General features: G+C 44.9%; 1 protein-coding gene across 5 annotated transcripts; it reads right to left on the bottom strand.

The window, feature by feature from the left end:
* Positions 1-314: 314 nt before the first annotated feature.
* Positions 315-17,026, bottom strand: SLC2A8 (solute carrier family 2 member 8). Of its 5 annotated transcripts, none has more exons than XM_006130752.4 (10): positions 16,819-17,026; positions 13,689-13,851; positions 11,919-12,125; positions 9,969-10,068; positions 9,201-9,412; positions 5,751-5,897; positions 4,320-4,428; positions 2,650-2,823; positions 1,574-1,719; positions 315-1,407 (listed from the first exon to the last, which is right to left on the bottom strand). In XM_006130752.4, the coding sequence occupies exons 1-10, from the start codon at positions 16,872-16,874 to the stop codon at positions 1,261-1,263; spliced, it is 1,461 nt and encodes a 486-aa protein (XP_006130814.2). In that variant the 5' UTR covers positions 16,875-17,026; the 3' UTR covers positions 315-1,260. The 5 variants fall into 5 exon arrangements, with proteins under 5 accessions (XP_006130814.2, XP_075761883.1, XP_075761886.1 ...); XM_075905770.1 differs by lacking the exon at positions 315-1,407 and adding an exon at positions 2,243-2,332 and having other exon boundaries at positions 1,582-1,719; XM_075905768.1 differs by lacking the exon at positions 11,919-12,125.
* Between the last annotated feature and the right edge of the window lie 36 nt (positions 17,027-17,062).

Below are 17,062 nucleotides of genomic sequence, written 5' to 3'. Positions count from 1 at the left end.
TTGCGCAAGAAAGCCCGATGGCTAAAATGGCCATCGGAACTGTCTTGCACAAGAGAGCATCTACACAGGCACACGTGCTTTTGCGCAAAGGCACATGCCAGTATAGATGCTCTCTTGTGCAAATATTTAACGGAAAAACTTTTCCGTTAAGTATTTGCGCAAAATCATACCAGTCTAGATGCAGCCTAATTGTTTGTCATACTTTGACTCGAGTGGGATTTGTACCAGTGACCAAGATATGCATGGTGATCTTGAGTTACCAGTCTCTCTCTCAATAAGTGGATTATTAGCAAACAGAAGGAAAAGGAAGACAGTTTTACAGATCATTTATATATGTTTATCACCAAATGTTGCATAGTAAGTTACAGAATAGGACATTTAGAATACAAGTTCATATCTAGTTACAATGAAACTTTGCTTTCATTCCCTTAAGGCTTCAAGTTACTTTATAAGTGAGACATTAACTGAATAATTAATTCTAGAAAGGAACATACTTTTACAAGAAAGTGACAAATTTCTTTAAAGGTGTTTTGTATTCTATTTCTCTCAAAAGAGATTACAACTAAATATTATGTGCTCTGACCCCCTCCTGAAGTTAGGGCCCTTACAGGAGTGTTATTTTATCAAGCATACAAGATCTGAATAGAGCATTAGTTGCAGCACCATTGTATTTACCAAGGACTTGGATTTGGTTCAGTAGTCAGGCCATTACACATAAGCACCATGGAACAATCAAAATATTATATGGAATTATTGCAGATCAGGCAATAGTAGGCTTCATTTGTATCCTATACAGAACCAGGGAAGAAAGGATTCCTTCTAATCCAAAGCATAATGGATTGGCTCATGCAATAAGAGCCAGAACAAACTGGCTAATCCATTAATAGCCATTCTTTAGTTTTCATACCTTTATCTACTGTAGATTAGTAAACACTGGAAAGAGAGAAACAGTGACAGCCCAAATGAAGCTTCAAGGCCTAGGAAAAACAGAATAACTCACATACCACAGGGAATTAGCACCACTTGGTGTTTGTAAACCTGAAAGACGACAAATGTGTACATGTGAGAACACTATGTTTTGGTTCTCCATAGTGCAATTCAGATTTGTCAAAGTAAACAAAATTAATTAGAAGTAGATTTGAACTAAGTTTAAGCACATCACGAATTCACATGCAGCCTAATACAGATGTTGCTTTGCAAAGTTTAGGCAACAACACTAACAGAATCCTCTTGGAAAATTTTCTATTGTGTTAAAGAACTTCAGGTTACAGGTAATCTTCTGAAGTGAGCTTCTATTTGTTCCAATGTCCTTCCTTTTGTTTCAGGAACATACAGGACAGTAAAAATTATGTTTAGGATACAGAAGGCAGAGAAAAGCCAGAAAGTGCCATGAGAAGTCAAGAAGTGCTGGAAAAAAAAAAAAATTATTAGAAAACAAAAAGCAGCATAGTCCCATGCAATACCTCATTACCAAGGAAAAGCATAGCTTAGTGCTTTGCCAACAGCATCTTCATCAACTTTCATCATGAATCAAAGGGGGTAAGTCTCTTAATTGGGGTTATATGGTGCTTACTGTCAGATCATGAAATTCCTTGGTTATTAAAAAAGCCATAAACCAGTTTGTTAACACACAGGCACCGCTGGAAATCCCTCTAGCTTTCAGTGGGAATATTTCAGACATCACCAGCCATGGAATGGGACCCCAACCAAGAGCAAAACCTGAAATTTAAAATTAAGGTGAAAGAATAAACTTGTTTTTCATTTAAAGTTGTGAATGATGCCAAAACCTGTTCTTTGATAAGTATTAATTCTACTCCAACTGTAATTACTAGTCTGTCAGACTGCTCTGGAGAGAACATTTGACTCCCAACAGTACACACTTGTAGGAATACCTCAAAATTAACCCCAGTATCTTGTAAAATGCTTAGATAAATGAGTGGGTCTGTTACCTCTCTCTAAACTGGAGATTGTCAAATTAAGTCTAAAATTTCTAACTGCAACTGCCCTGTGCTGCATTAAAGTTCTCGCTTTTTTTCCCCCCTCTTCATGCACCAAAGACTTGTTATTGGTTGTAAGCAAAATACAAAAAGCAGAATTATAAAACAGCACTACCATCGGTACAAAGCATCATATAAAAATAACCACTGGAATGCAAACTAGTTTCCAAAGCTTAAGGATCTTGGGCTTTTTGCTAATTCATTTGGTGCTCAGATATAATCACTAAATCCTTTTCAAAAGTCACCTTATGCCACCAAGTCTCTTCCAAGAGAACACAAGCCCCCAGAATTTCAGTGTAAGAGATCACTTTCTTCTACTAAACCCAGATTCATACCTTTAAAAGAGAAACCCATAGTCAAATGCAACGTCTATGAATGTGCTCCAGGCTAATCAATCATTATCATACATCCTTTATTCAGAGGAGTCCTTACTGAGTGATACACACAATGCAGAAGCAGAGCTTTATAAAACCCGTCCAAACTTCTTGGGATCTTTACAACCCTTAGCTCAATCAAGTGTGCTCACAGATAATCAGTACTATTTTAAGGCCATTCTCAAGAACTCCCTAGTACACAGTAGTCCTGTCTCCACCTTTTATAGTTGCTGACAATTGTTGTGTATATCCCACGGCTACAATGGCAGATTACTCACCAGTGATGAAGAGCCCCAAGCTCACTACAGCCAACCATGCTAGGCTGTTTTCTGCTCCTGCAAATACTGAATTAGGTGTAGTCAGTAAGTCAGGTTGTGATGAATTCCTTGGATTTGGAAGGATCAATTTACAGTACAGCCCAAAGGCTGCAGTGCTGATAGCCATAATGACCCCTGCAAAAGCAAAGAAAAAACCACCAACTGCAGATTTATGGCCTCTTGGAAAAGATTTCACTGACAGATGAGAATTAGTCAATTAAATACCAGAAACAAGCCTCTTGTGGAAGTGCCTCACTTTTGTGCTTGTCCACAATGACTGTATAAGAACAGCATCTTTAGAAACTCTCTCAAACTATTGTACAGGCTGACTCAAGTGTGTGAAAAAAATCATAAAATATAGAATTGCAACCTCTGCAGTCATAATGTATTCATATGTACATGCTATTCAATGCATGTTACAGTAAATGAATCCTATTAGAGATAATGAATACCCACCCGACTTGTGAAATAGTGTGACGTAGTGGGGGTGCTGTCTGCTCTGTGACCCAGGGTCCCCCTGCACTGTGATGGGAGATTCTCACTGACTCTCCCAAATGTCTATTAACCCAGGCTCAACCTCCCAGGGAGGGAGACAAAGGAAGGAGGACGAAGGCCAACACCTGGCTGGGGGGCAGGGCTAGAAGAGAGTTTTTAGTTTCTGTCTGGAATCATGGAGGAGGCAGCCTAAGCAAGGGGGGCTGAGGCATCACAGGCCTAGCCCTGTAACCGGATTACATCTATGCTGTATTCTGGAAAAGCAGTAAACTCCCTCTATTCTACTGTCTGGTGGAGTCTGTTCGTGCCACTACGGGGGATGCAGGAGGTGGGGGGAACCCCGACCCAACATCACAAGTAGCCACATGTAAACAAGAAGCATTTACTAATTTCAGAATGCAATTGTACTTTAACATAGCTTAGAAAGCAAACTGCTTCTTTGGAAAACTCTCCCCCTTGCATCAACTGATATGAGAGTTATCTTTTAAATCTTAAAGGAAGAAGGTAAGAGCTGGCCCAGAAAGAAAGACTAACTCTCCAGTTCAGAGTATAAAATCAGTTTTTCTTCTAAGTCACCAGTCTAAGTCTACAGAAGTTTCAAACTAAGTTTTAAAATGAACCAGGTCACTCCATAATTATAAGCCTTCGTGTAATAGGATATATTTGGTATTACAATCAATATTGTTCTTAAAAGGAGGACATTTACTAATAGAAGCAAACTTTTGCATATCTGAGCCAACTTGAAAGTGATAGAAAGTAGGCAAGTTTTTGCCTGATGACTCATTTTCTTCATTGTCCCAGCTTTTAAATAAAATGACCTCACACAAGCATTTAGAACTCATTGTACTACTTCTGGATATTAAGTTCTCAGTTATTAACTTTCCACTCCTTCCATGTTGCCAGTTAAGGGCACAAGCAAAGAAAAAGATGCAGGACACTGGAGCACTTTGGATCTATGTCTTTAGCTCTTCCATTCACTTTCTCCAAGAGACACAGATTCTAAAGAAAGGTCTAGAGAAGACAAAAATAGCATCTAGACATTCCCTTGTCCATTCACAGTGATTCAAACCAGCCATCCATGGTCATATGTATTTCATTTTTAAGACAGAGGTTTCTTTGTTTTGCGGGAGGTTTACCTGAAATAGAAAGCAGGACTTTTCGGCCAGTTTTATCTATAATAAGTGCAGCCACAGCTGTGAAACACACTTGTATGGAACCCACAACAACAGAGGCCATTCTGCTGTCCTAAAAGAAAAAGAAATTGTTAGAAGCAATGTCATGGTATTCATTAAGTGATTCCGCTTTCCAGTAATGCTACAGGTACAAAAGAACTGGCATATTTTGTATTGCTAGTTTGTATGCAGTACGGACATCTTGGTCTGATCTGTGTATCAACTAATATACGGTGCTTCTGCATAGGACCTGTCACATGATCGCAAAATGCTTTTCAATATTAAATCTCACCACTCATATCAGGTAAATACCATAAAGAACTGGCCTGAATCCAGTTTGGGTTGTGACTGCCTCCTGCTGGATACAGCCATAATTGCTTAACTGTGTATGTCACTCCTACAGTCACACCTCTAGCTCAAGTAGCAGTGGCTCTTTCAGTTAAAATGTGGCTTGACTCCCCCATCCTTCCAATTCTCTGCCTACCAGACAGAGGCACTCAGGGTTTCTGTCTGAGGGTGGGATGGTAGGGCTAGGGGCAGCGTTCCTTCTAATTTTCCCCCACCCTTAAGCAGAATGAATGTTGTAGTGTGTGCCAATATGGAGGTGATGTGCACCACATCAGCTTCCTATTGGTGCATGTAACAAAATTCATGTGCTGGGGGTAGGCCAAAAAGGTTTGAGTATGAGAGGGGACACAGGGCTGGGAATGGGGTTGGGGAGCAAGGGCTCTGTCTGGAGATGTGGGATGGGGCAGAGGGTAGGATGCAGAAATGTCAAAGAGGGCTCCAAGCCCAGGCCAGAGCATGGGGGCTCAGGGTCCAGGCTGCTCCGGTGCATCAGGGAGACTGCTCTGGGACCAGGCCTGGCCATCTGGGCCTCTTGCTATGGCAGGGAGGCTACTCCAGAGCCAGGTCTCCCCAGCAGCAGCAGTTTGAATTGAGGGAGTGGTGCCTGATTCAGGCTCTCCTTCCCTCAGCCACCAGGCAGGAAGTTAGGTTGGGGATTAGTGGCCCTCCTCCATGCCTTGAGCACCTATACAGGGCTAAGTAGCTATGTGGCTTACAGGAAACTAAGGCTAGGGGCTTCTTCCATCTAGCCAGGAGGGAAGTCTTGGTGTTTCAACTCCATTGCATGCACCAGCTGCGACTCAGTGCTTCAAAAAGAGCAGGGGTGAAGCCTCGAGTCTAGGCAGGCTGTAGGGCTGAAGCATGGAGGCCAGGTTCTTCCTTCCCACAGGGCAGAAGCCCTCAGCACCAGCTGGCATACCCCATCCCTCCAGCAGATTCACCAAGTTGTAGGTGGTTTGCGTTTGGCCCTCTGGACTCCAGTGTAACATCTGGCTAAACTATGTTTATCTTTTATAGTTTAAGAAGATGGAAGTGAACAAGGTTTACCTTAAAATTTGCTTCTTCAAAGATTGTTTCTGCATAAAACATGATTGCATTAATCCCTGTTACTTGCTGGAAGAACATCAGAGCCACACCAATAAGAAATGGCTTGTAAATAGATGGATTCTTAAATTCAGCAATACTTAATCCATGCTATAAAGAAGACATAGGAAAAGATTCAGGAAAAAAATATTTGATTTGAAGAACAATCATGCGCCATCACTGAGATTCAGATGTATCATAAGATCATATTGTGATGCTACATATAAGAAAGGTGACCATTTATATTTCTATCATTAACACTATTACAGAATTGCCATAAATCTTGTACAAAGAAAGTCATGTAAGTTATCAATGGAAAAGGTATGATTTGCTAAGTGTGTTACCCTGTATCATCTTCATATGTGAAGTTATGAATATTGGCTACATACTTGTATTCCACAAGATAAACTTAAATCAGGACTAGGCAGCTCTGTGTTGAGGGCACCTCTCGGACACTCCACTCCTCTCCTTGTGGTGCAGCAAAACATGGGGGAGCATACAGGGGCTGTGGTCTGTGTTTGGGATAGTAAGTTCCCATGCACATGGCAAAGAATATAAAGTAGTGATATGAAGGTATAACCCAGTGGTCCCCAACCATTTGGTGTCACCGGGCAGCAGGGGGCATGGCCGTTCACCTGCCTGGCACCAGAGGGTGGGGCCATGCATATGCCACACCCCCATGAGCCATGTGCCTGGGGTTGGTGTTCCCCATGTGCCGCGCGCCTGGAGCACGGATGGCTGCTTCGCCGTGCACCCGGGGCCGGCGCCCCCACCCTCCCATAGCCGTGCACCTGGGGCCAGCGCTCCCCATGTGCAGTGCACCCAGAATGTGGGCGGCCACTTCACTGCGCTCCCGGGGCTGGCGCACACCGTGCGCCATGTGCCCGAGGGTGGCTCTGGCACAGCGCATGTGCTACGTGTCCGGGGCCAGGCCAGCCCCGAGCAGTTGGCGGGCACTGTGTTGGGGACCACTGGTATAACCGGTAAGCCGCAACCGGTAAGCAGCATCCTTAACTGGTGAGGATGGAGCAGCTCCCCACCTGCCATGGGCAGGCGATTGCTCCAGCCCTACAAGGGGCCTGCAGTGCATAGGGAACAGCCCCTACCTGTGTGTGTTCCTAGTCTAGTCTACGCTCTTATCAGAGCCCTTCTGATCTGGGAAAGATACTCAGGGTATGTCTGCACTACACAGCTTTTAAAAGTCTCAGAGGGGTAGCCGTGTTAGTCTGTAACAAATTAAAAAACAAAACATCGGCTACATCCCTTTTTTCGTAAAAGGGATGTAAATTAGATGTATCGCAATTGCTAATGAAGCAGGGATTTAAATCTCCCCCGCTTCATTAGCATTAAAATGGCTGCCGCTTTTTTCCAGCACAGAGCTTTGCTGGGGAAAAAAGCGCCAGTCTAGACGCTGATCTTGCAGAAAATAAAGCCTTTTCCAAAAGATCCCTTATCCCTCTATGAAAAAAGGGATGTAGTCTAGACGTAGCCATCCTGTATCTGCACCTTAGAGACTAACAAAATTTATGTAGTATTACTAAGGTGCTGTACCCCCTCGTCAACCCTGGCTCACCCCCTGGCTGTGTCCGTGTCCGCAAAGGCCCCCTTTTTCCCCCCACAGCCAGCCCAGACCCCCTTCTCCCTCCCACCCCTTCACCATCCCAGGTCGCTTCTCAATTTCTCCACATCTTTCTTGAAATGTGGTGCCCAGAGCTGGACACAGTACTCTAACTGAGGTCTAATCAGCACAGAGTAGAGTGGAAGAATGACTTCTCTTGTCTTGCTCGCAACACTCCTGTTAATGCATCCCAGAATCAGGTTTCCTATTTTTGCAACAGCGTCACGCTGTTGACTCATATGTTGCTTGTGGTCCGCTGTAACCTCTAGAGCCCTTTCTGCCGTACTCCTTCCTAGACAGTTGCTTCCCATTCTGTATGTGTGAAACTGATTGTTCCTTCCTAAGTGAAGTATTTTGCATTTCTCCTTATTAAACTTCATCCTATTTACTTCAGACCATTTCTCCAGTTTGTCTAGATCATTTTGAATTATGACCCTATCCTCCAAAGCAATTGCAACCCCTCTCAGCTTGGTATCATCTGCAAACTTAATAAGCATACTTTCTATACCAGTAGCTAAATTGTTGATGAAGATATGGAACAGAACTGGTCCCAAAACAGACCCTTGCAGAACCCCACTTGTTGTACCCTTCCAGCATGACTATGAACCATTAATAGCTACTCTGAGAACGATTACCCAGCCAGTTATGCACCCACCTTATTGTAGCCCCAGCTAAGTTGTATTTGCCTAACTTATTAATAAGAAGATGTGAGACCGTATCAAATGCCTTACTAGCATTTTTCCCTTAAAGCCCTTTCTAGTAAAATCTGATTCTTTGTTCCTAGGAGTGCCCATCAAAGGGGGCTTCCTACCTCCAACTGGACTGGGGAAATTAGGAGCTGTAATTCCTCTACAAACTACTCGGGTAGTGGGAGGAGGGGACCAGCTCCACTTCTATCTTTTGGAACCTCCTGTGGCTGCAGGAAGCTCTGCTCTTGCTGCCTTCACAATCCTGTTCTGGAGACAGCATAGAAAGGAGGTTGGCAATTCCATGACCTCTCTACAGCAGGTTAGGGATGTGAACGACTACTTGACTATAATATAAGCAAATGCTTATTAGAGATTCAACAGGCTAGTCAACTAGTAGCTCCCCCACCCCCTTGCTGCCTCCATCAGAAAGAGGCAGCAAAGGGGGAGGGGAGAAGGAGAAGATGCTTCAAAGCAGCAGCACTGCATGGAGCTTGGGACCAGAACCTGGGCTCCACGCGCACTGACACTTTGAAATGCCACATGCAGTCCCAGCTGACCCAGGCTGCACACAGCATTGGCAAAGCAGCAGTGCTGCACAGAGCCTAAGGTCAGTGGGGGAAGTTCCCAACTGACCCCAGACTGCATGAGCGCTGCTGCTTTGAAACACTGCATGGAGCCTGACCCCCAGGCTCCCCACAGTGTTTCAAAGTGGTGGTGCTGCATAGCGGGCTCCCCAGGGCTGTTGCTACACTTCAAAAGTGGAAGTGCCATCAAGTGTTCGAATAGTCGATGGAATTTGCATCAACTATTTGATTAGCCAAATCAAAACTTTAACATACCTATAGCAGGTGGCCCCTCATCTCCTTTCAGGTCCAGACATCATTGTTACATCATCATAAAATTTCAGGTTTAAACAGCTGAAAACATGAAACATGCCCATTTTCAAATCCTATTACTGTAAAATTGGCCATAATGGCCCAAAAATTTGGTCGGGCCCTATTAGCTTTGACCACACGCACAACATATGTAATAGCCGTATTTAACCACATCTCTTCTTTACTGAATAATAAAAGCTTTTAGTGTAAACCAGAACAAAACCTTCATCACCTGCTCGTCAGCACTGATTTCAAGCTGCCTACATTCCCATTCATGGTCCACCTCTGGTCCCCATAGAAACTGTAAAGCAGCCATAGCTTCTGGGCGTTTGTTCTGGTTCAGCAGGAACCTGGGTGTTTCAGGCATGAAGGACATGAACAGGAGCATTAGACAGGGTGGGAGAGAACATAGCACAGCCAGCCAGCGCCATCCGAGTGCCATTCCTGAGATGGGAAGGGGAAAGAACATAAAAGAATCAACTGACAGTGAACTGTACTAGCTCTGATAAAGCAACGCGTGTACATTTTCTCCTTCCTCAGAGTGGTTCTGCAAGCAATTACTTGATTCTCCTCCTGAAGTCTGAAGAAGTTTCACTAGCCCTGCCTGCCACATAGCCAGAATGGATTTATCAAGTAGGGGGAATAAGGGATCTTCTGGAAAAGGGCTTATTTTCTGCAAGATCCTGTCTAGACTGGCGCTTTTCTCTGGCAAAACCCCGAGCCGGAAAAAAGCGGCAGCCATGTTCATGCAAATGCCGCGGGGGGATATTTAAATCTCCTGGGGCATTTGCAATTCCGACTGGTCTCATTAGCATCCCTTTTCCGGAAAGGGGTGCCAATGTAGAGACAGCCTGGAAGTTTAAGAACAAGTTGGACAAAGACCTGCCAGGGATGGTCCAAATGTACTTGGTCATGCCACAGGAGAGGGGGCTTGATTTGATGACTACTCAAGCTCCCTTCCAGCCCACCATTTCTATCATTCTAAAACTAAGAGCAGTACCTGCCACATAAGCTCCCAATATGCCAGTCACCACCATCAGCTGAACACATGAACCAAGTGTTCCTCGAATTTTTGGGTGGGATATTTCAGAAATATACACCTAAAATGCAGAATTAGAAAGTATTAACAAAGTTTTAAAATGTAAGAACAGTTGATATTGAAGAAAACTTGTTAAAAATACACTCATCATCACTATGTGAACAATAAGCAGCTATATTGGAACGACTAGAACCAGCAGTGTCACTTTTGGGAATTTACATTGATTCCAAGAAAGATCCTCCTGAAGATACCAAACAAGATGCCAAAACTAATAGAAAGCAAAATGCTACAGCTTGCATACAAGACAAAAACCTAGCATCCCAGAGATTGACACAACTTTGCTGAATGAGAGCTACAAAATAATTCCAGGATTCTGGTAACAGATACACAGAGGTGGAAACAACTCCACTGACTTGAATGGGGCTCTGCACATGAGGATTCATCTGTACACAACTCTTTGTAGATCAGGGCATAAGACTTTCTCACCGTGTTTCAGATAAATCACTTGCCAGCTCAATGGCAGTCTCTCACCTCTCAGAACTAGACTGACATTTTAGAGTCAGTCAAGCCCTATAAGCAATTATGGAAGTGTCCACCGTGGCTCCATCATTCAGATAGTTACATTTTGCATTTAAAGAAGGGATTCATCTTTTGTTACATGTGAAGAATATATTGGATCATCCTCAAAATTACCACCCATACTCTTGGAGCAGATACTGCTGCACTGCCAAGAGGAAGTGCTGGTGTGGGCTCCCAGGAGCAACAGGACCATGTTTCTCTCCATTGTCCACAGTGTCTCCTGGGATACATACCCTTTGCTTGGTGGCAGCACAGGGACCACTGTTGACTGAGTAAGGACTGCAAGGGAGGCACTTGGGGGAAGAGGCAGAGTGGCTGCAGAGCCGACTGAGCCCCATGGCCAGGGGCTTAGAAACACATCACCAGCTATGAGACTGCCCTCAAACCCCCAAACAGGGTTCTGCAGTTACCCTATCTTTTCTTCCCACAAGTTTCCCAACAGATTGGGTCCAACTATAGAAGTCAAGCCTTTTAGAAAGATACTACGTATCTTAACCTTTTTAGAAATATTACATGATAACAGTCAGTGTTCCCTCTGAGCTGCAGGGCAGCACAGCTTCACAAGTGATTAATCAGTACCACCCAGTCGGTCAGCTCCATGCATTGAGCCCCTGAGCCTCTGTCTGGGCAGGGCTGATTAATCACCTGTGAAGCTGTGCTGCCATACAGTTTAAAAGAGACACTGATAAAAAACAGGACTCTGTAGCTGCTGAGGGGCAACCCTAAGGGACCTACCTGCAGCACTCCAGCTGCTCTGCCCCCAGCTTCCCTGATTCAGCTGCTGGTCAGTTTCAGCAGCGGCTGAATTGGGGAAGCCGAGGGCAGAGCAGCTCCAATGGTCCGGCTACCCGGAGGACTTCCAGGTTCCTGATGGTGCCGGGCCATCAGGAGTGCCGGACCAATGGAGTTTTACTGTACTCCAAATGAGGCCTAATCAGCGCAGAGTAGAGTGGAATTACTTCTCGTGTCTTAACAAGTATTATAAATCTGGAAAATTCAGTTAATATTGAACAAGAAAGGAAATACAAACACTGAGGACTTGCAGTGCCATTAGGAAACCCAAATCATCTTAGCTGTGTCTTTCAGGCACCACAAAGAAATACACGTAATCCATCTTTAAAGTCAGTCCTATCTAACACTTATATGCTGTCCTATCTTACTCTGATATCATAGTCATATGGTTATTGCATGATGTCATGACAGGATTGCCGTTCAGGTTCCATGGGTGCCACTACTGTGGTGTCAGTCATGATTTTAAGATTATTTTCTCTCGTCCAACATTTTCAAACTATGTTGAGTTAGAAAAAGGGAAAAAGGTAAAGTTTCACTTACTGGAACAACAAGAGAAGTAATGCCGCTGGCTAACCCAGTCAATAGTCGTCCAACGTAAAGCATCCAAACATTCTGGGCAGATATGATAACTGTAAACCCAGAGACATACGGTACTGAGCACAGCATCAAACTCAGTTTCCTCCCAATTTTATCCACAATATAGCCTCCCAGGATTCCTCCAGCAGCAGCTCCTAATGTCACTATGGACTTCAGAAAACAAGCACACAAATACATGAGCTATACTTCCCCACAGCCTTTGAGAAAAAAAAAATCATTTTTTTTTTTTATTAAAGAGACAAATCTTTCTAAAAGCGCACCAAAAGAGTACAAAAAAAATCAAGTTTTCAGCTATCAATGTTGGAGAAAGATTGGATGGCTAACTGTTAGCAACTCCCTTGAATCATACTTAGCCATCCAATCTTTCTCCAACATTGGTAGCTGAAAACTTGATTTTTACTCTTTGGGTACACTTTTAGAAAGATTGTCTTTTTAAAAAGTGTGTGTGCATGTATATCTTTTTGGTCTTACATATAGTGTGTTTCCACTTTAAAAAAAAAAAACCCACAACCAGAGAAAAACACTGGCTGGATTTATCCTACATAACTTTTTTAAATGCTATCCAAAAACAGCACTTGATTTCTCAGGGCAGTCCTGGGGTTGCTGTTCCCAGCTCTTGGGTTGATGTTACCCTGATTCTGGGATGCTGTCTGCCCAGCTCTGGAGCTACTACTACCCAAGCTGTGGTGCTGCTGTCACCCAACTCTGAGGTGTTCCCCAGCTCTGGAGCTATTGTCAGAATGGCTCTGTGGCTGCCCAACCCTTTCTGGGGTTATTTTCCCTCTGCTGTTCCCCCATCTCTGGGGCAGCTGTGTCCCTCCCACTCTGGGACTGCTGTGTCTCTGATGCCCAGTGAATACTCGAGTAGTCGCGCGACTAGTCACATCCCTAATTATATCCTCGATATAAAATTAAGAGACATTGCAGTGAAAGAGATTAGCTATTGTCAGACAGCTAACACTAGAATTACTGTGCACCATTTAGAAAGGGCCATTTAAAATGTTTTAAAGGCTCAGGAGTGGCCAGCTTGACTAGCCTCAATTGTTTAAAGAGGCTCTGCCTGAGCAGTGGTACAACCACCTTCTACATCAGTGGTGGAAAACCTGTAGTCTATTGGGGTTCTGTGTGTGCCCCATGAGATATTTTATTTACCATTGCCCACATGCAGATAAATGGGTGATGCTTACCAGTTCTGATTAACCAGTGGGAGGCTGCAGTTCCCTATCTGCCACGGGCAGGGAATTGCTCCAACTCCACAAAGGTGCATGGGCAGGGGCTGCTCTGGCCACCCAGAGCAGGCCCCGTCCAGGGCAGGCAGGAGCTGCTCTGGCTGGGCTGCAGCAGCCCTTACCGGAGGGGGGTAGAGTGGGAAAAGTGGTCATACAGGCTAGCCAGGGTGGCTGCTCTACCGTTTTAATTGGTTAACTGGATAAACATCAATTTTAGCCAGTTAACCAATTAAATGGGATTTTACATAGCATGGGGCAGAAAATTCTAAATTCATTTCACAGAACACCAAACAGCCACCATATGGAAACCAAAATCTGAAGAATTTACCTCAATAGAAAAGGTCCAGATTCCATTATTAAATCTAGCTGCCTAGTCTCATACAAAGTCTTCTCAAAATAGATCTGCCCCCACACCTGAAAATGTGTAAGGATTTTTTTCTTATTAAATCAGGAATGCACTATAAGGCATTTTGCAGGGACTTACCCCAAACCAAGATGCTTCATTGGTGTCTAATCTTAATTTAGGGTCACTAATTTTCTTCAGATCTGGAATAGCTGGTGAACTGTAACCCAGGACAAATCCAAAGCTGAGGGGTCCCAAAACAGCAGCAAAGGTGGCCAGATATAGCTTCCTGTTCTGGACTTTGCTGAAAGAGAGCCAAACATCAAACAGAAATTCTCCATTTCTGTACAACTGTTGGTGATTCAGTTAGTCAAACTGGCATTACTGCAAAAGCCAAAGAAAAGTCTGTTTTGTAATATGCTTTATAACTAAAATTGTGTGACCTGGTCAATTAAGTATGTAAATAGATCAGTTAATGTTTCAGAATCCTCAGCACAATCCATCAGACAAGCTCAGTCTAGGCAAGAATCTAGAGACATCTGAAAATATAAGGCAGGCATTTAAATGTTCCAGGACACAAATTTAAATTGCTTAAATTAGTTTTAGGGAAAATGAGGTGGAAAAGGCTGTCAATGAAGTAGAAAGTGAGGACAGATTCTGAACTAGGGATCCACAATTATCCAATAAGCCTGTATCAGAGGCAATCGGTGGTGGTGGTGGTGATGAGGAAGCTGGTCTCCGTGGTAAGCCAGCTTTTAGGCTAGCTCCCAAGGAGCCGCCTGCCCTCCTGTACTTACTGCCTCTGATACAAGTCCACAAAGGCAGGAGCACAGGGGGGCAGGCAGAGTGGCGCTCAGGGGAGGCGATTTAAAAAACCAGCTTCCCACAAGCACTGGCTCTGCCCCACTACCTCTGACAGGCAGTAGTGCAGGGGGCAAAGGTGGAGGTAGGCAGGAGCAGGTACACACAGCAAGCTGGCTTTCAAGATGGGTCCTTGTGCATACTGGCTCTCTTCCCCCTCCCCCCCCCAACCCGTCTCCCACTGCTGCCTCTATCAGAGGCATCAGGGGGAGGGCGGAGGGGCAGGTGAGATCCGGTGCTCATGGGGAACCAGCTTAAAAGCCAGCTCCCACCTGCCTCCCCCCACATGTGTGTGTAACTGCTGAAACTTTTACAGGTTACACAAATACGTGTTTAACATCCCTGTTTTGAACAGAACATAAACTGTAACTAGGGTGGCCAGATACCCAGTTTTCAGCTGAACGCCAGGTCAAAGAAGGATCTTCCCCAGCCATTGGAGAGAAAAAAACAAAAACAAAACCCCACACACCTATAAGTCTTAGTCAACAGCATCAGATAACAGCTACAATTAGGGATGTAAAAGGCTAAGTGGTAAACATCACCCGTTAACCTTTCATATCCCTACCTCAAGCTCCCTCTTGTACTCATACTCATCCTGTCCCAGAGTGTGCCCAATAATCCTTCCCAGGCCCTAGCCATGTGCCATCACTGCACCACAAATCAGGCTCTCTGTGCACATCAGAATTGCCAGTAGGTGAAGTGCTGGTAAACGGGCTTTTATTGTAAGGCAGTGTTTCTCAAACTGTGCTCTGCGGGGAGCAAGGTTGACAAACTGGAAACATCAATAGGTACAACACATACAATCAGTGGACCACTGGGGCGCCGCATAAATTTTTATGCATGTAAAGAACTCCAGAGCCCAAAAAGTTTGAGAACCGCTGTTGTAGGGGAACCAGAGTATCTGGTGCGCACATAGTGATCTGGACTTGAATTTACAGGTATTTAATTCTCTCAAAGCTAGACTTAGCAAATGTCCCCTCCCCCCCCATTAGCAAAGCCAATGACATTAGTAATAAACGCAATGTCATTACACATATCTTTGTATTTGTTTCTGACTAATTTGGAATCAAAGGTTTCAGCCAGATCAAACACACAACACTAAAAAGAGATTTAGTAACAGAAGTGAAAGAGGTCTCTCAGGAAGTTCTCTTAATTACAAATATTTAGTTCTAAACCACAGCCATAACTTCTGTCACCTGATCCTCCACCGAAATTGCTGACATGGCTGAGGGAACTGCATTAGTTATCTAATCTCAAATAACTACCCCATAATCTTCTGTCCACTTATGTTACATATCCTTTTATTGTCTGAAGCGTATTGAAACCTTTAGCATTTCAAAGTAATCTGTATTTAACTTGAGATTAAAAGAATGCATCTTTAGAGTATTTGAGACTTTTCACTGCTGCTCTAAACATATTTTGGAATTTCAGATTTCAGAACAGAGGAGGGATGGGGGGGGGGGGGAGGTAAATGTCTGTGAGCTAATGAAATTAGAGGTGATAATTGGGGAAGCTATCTTTGTAATGGGTAAGATAATTAGTGTCTTTGTTGAGACCCAGGCATAAAATGTCAAATTTAAGCATGAATGACAGTTCAGAGGTTTCTCTTTCAAGTCTGGTGTTAAAATGTCTTTGAAGCAGTATGCAGGTAATCAAGTCATTGAGACAATGCCCTTTCTGGTTGAAATGGCAAGAAACTGTTTTTTCTTTGTGATATTGTCTGATATCCGTTTTGTGTGCATTGATTCTTTGGCGAAGTGTCTGAGACGTTTGTCCAATTTACATAGCAGACGGACACTGTCGTTTCGTGTCATGCGCCAACAGTGTCCGTCTGCTTTGATTGTATCCCTTTGGTACAGCCGAGGCCAGGGGCTGACGCCGCACCAGGGAGGGTGTGACATAGTGGGGGTACCTTGCTGGTTGCTATGCTGGGGCTTGTGGGTGACCCCCACTGGCTGCTGTCTGTAGCAGGACCCAGCAGGACAGGGGATGAGTCACTAGACAAAGGTCTCTCAACCTGTCTGACCAGCTACCCTCCCAGGGAGAGAAACAAAGGAAGGTGGGATGCCGCCCCTGGCTGGGGGCAGGGCTGGAAGAGAGTTTTAGTTTCTGTCTGGGAGCATGGAGGAGACAGCCTAGGGAAAGGGGCTGGGATTTAGGGGCCCAGTCTCCCCCATCTCAAGGGGGCCTGAGGCATCCGAGCCCGGTTCCTGTAAGCGGATGACATCTGTGCTGTGTCCTGGAGACGCAATAAACTCCCTCTATTCTACTGGCTGGCGGGGTCTGTCCGTGCCGCTACGGGGGTGCAGGAGGCGGGAAACCCAACGCGCCGTCACAGAGGGACGGAGCCAAGGGGCCCTGGAGCCAGCGACGCAGACTCGCGCCGCGTGCCACCAAACCCGACCTTTACCTCAGGCGGTCCGCTCGCCCCGCGCCCAGCAGCGGCTGGGACTCCTCCGCAGACATGCCGGCGGGATGCAGACTCCAGCCCTTTCCGGAGACGCTCTAGGCAGCAAGACTGTCGCGCTCTATGGCTCAGAGGAAAGCCGCGCTCGGTCGTCTTCTCTCTCGGTCCCTTCATTAGCACTGGGGACCGGAAATAGGCCGTGGCGCCCGGAGATGACGTTGCTGTGCGCGCCGGAAGCTGTGGCTCC

This window comes from Pelodiscus sinensis, chromosome 22, assembly GCF_049634645.1.
Source record: "Pelodiscus sinensis isolate JC-2024 chromosome 22, ASM4963464v1, whole genome shotgun sequence".
NCBI lineage: Eukaryota > Metazoa > Chordata > Testudines > Trionychidae > Pelodiscus > Pelodiscus sinensis.
Note: the sequence above shows the minus strand (reverse complement) of the source record. Positions and strands in the feature narration are given on the sequence as shown.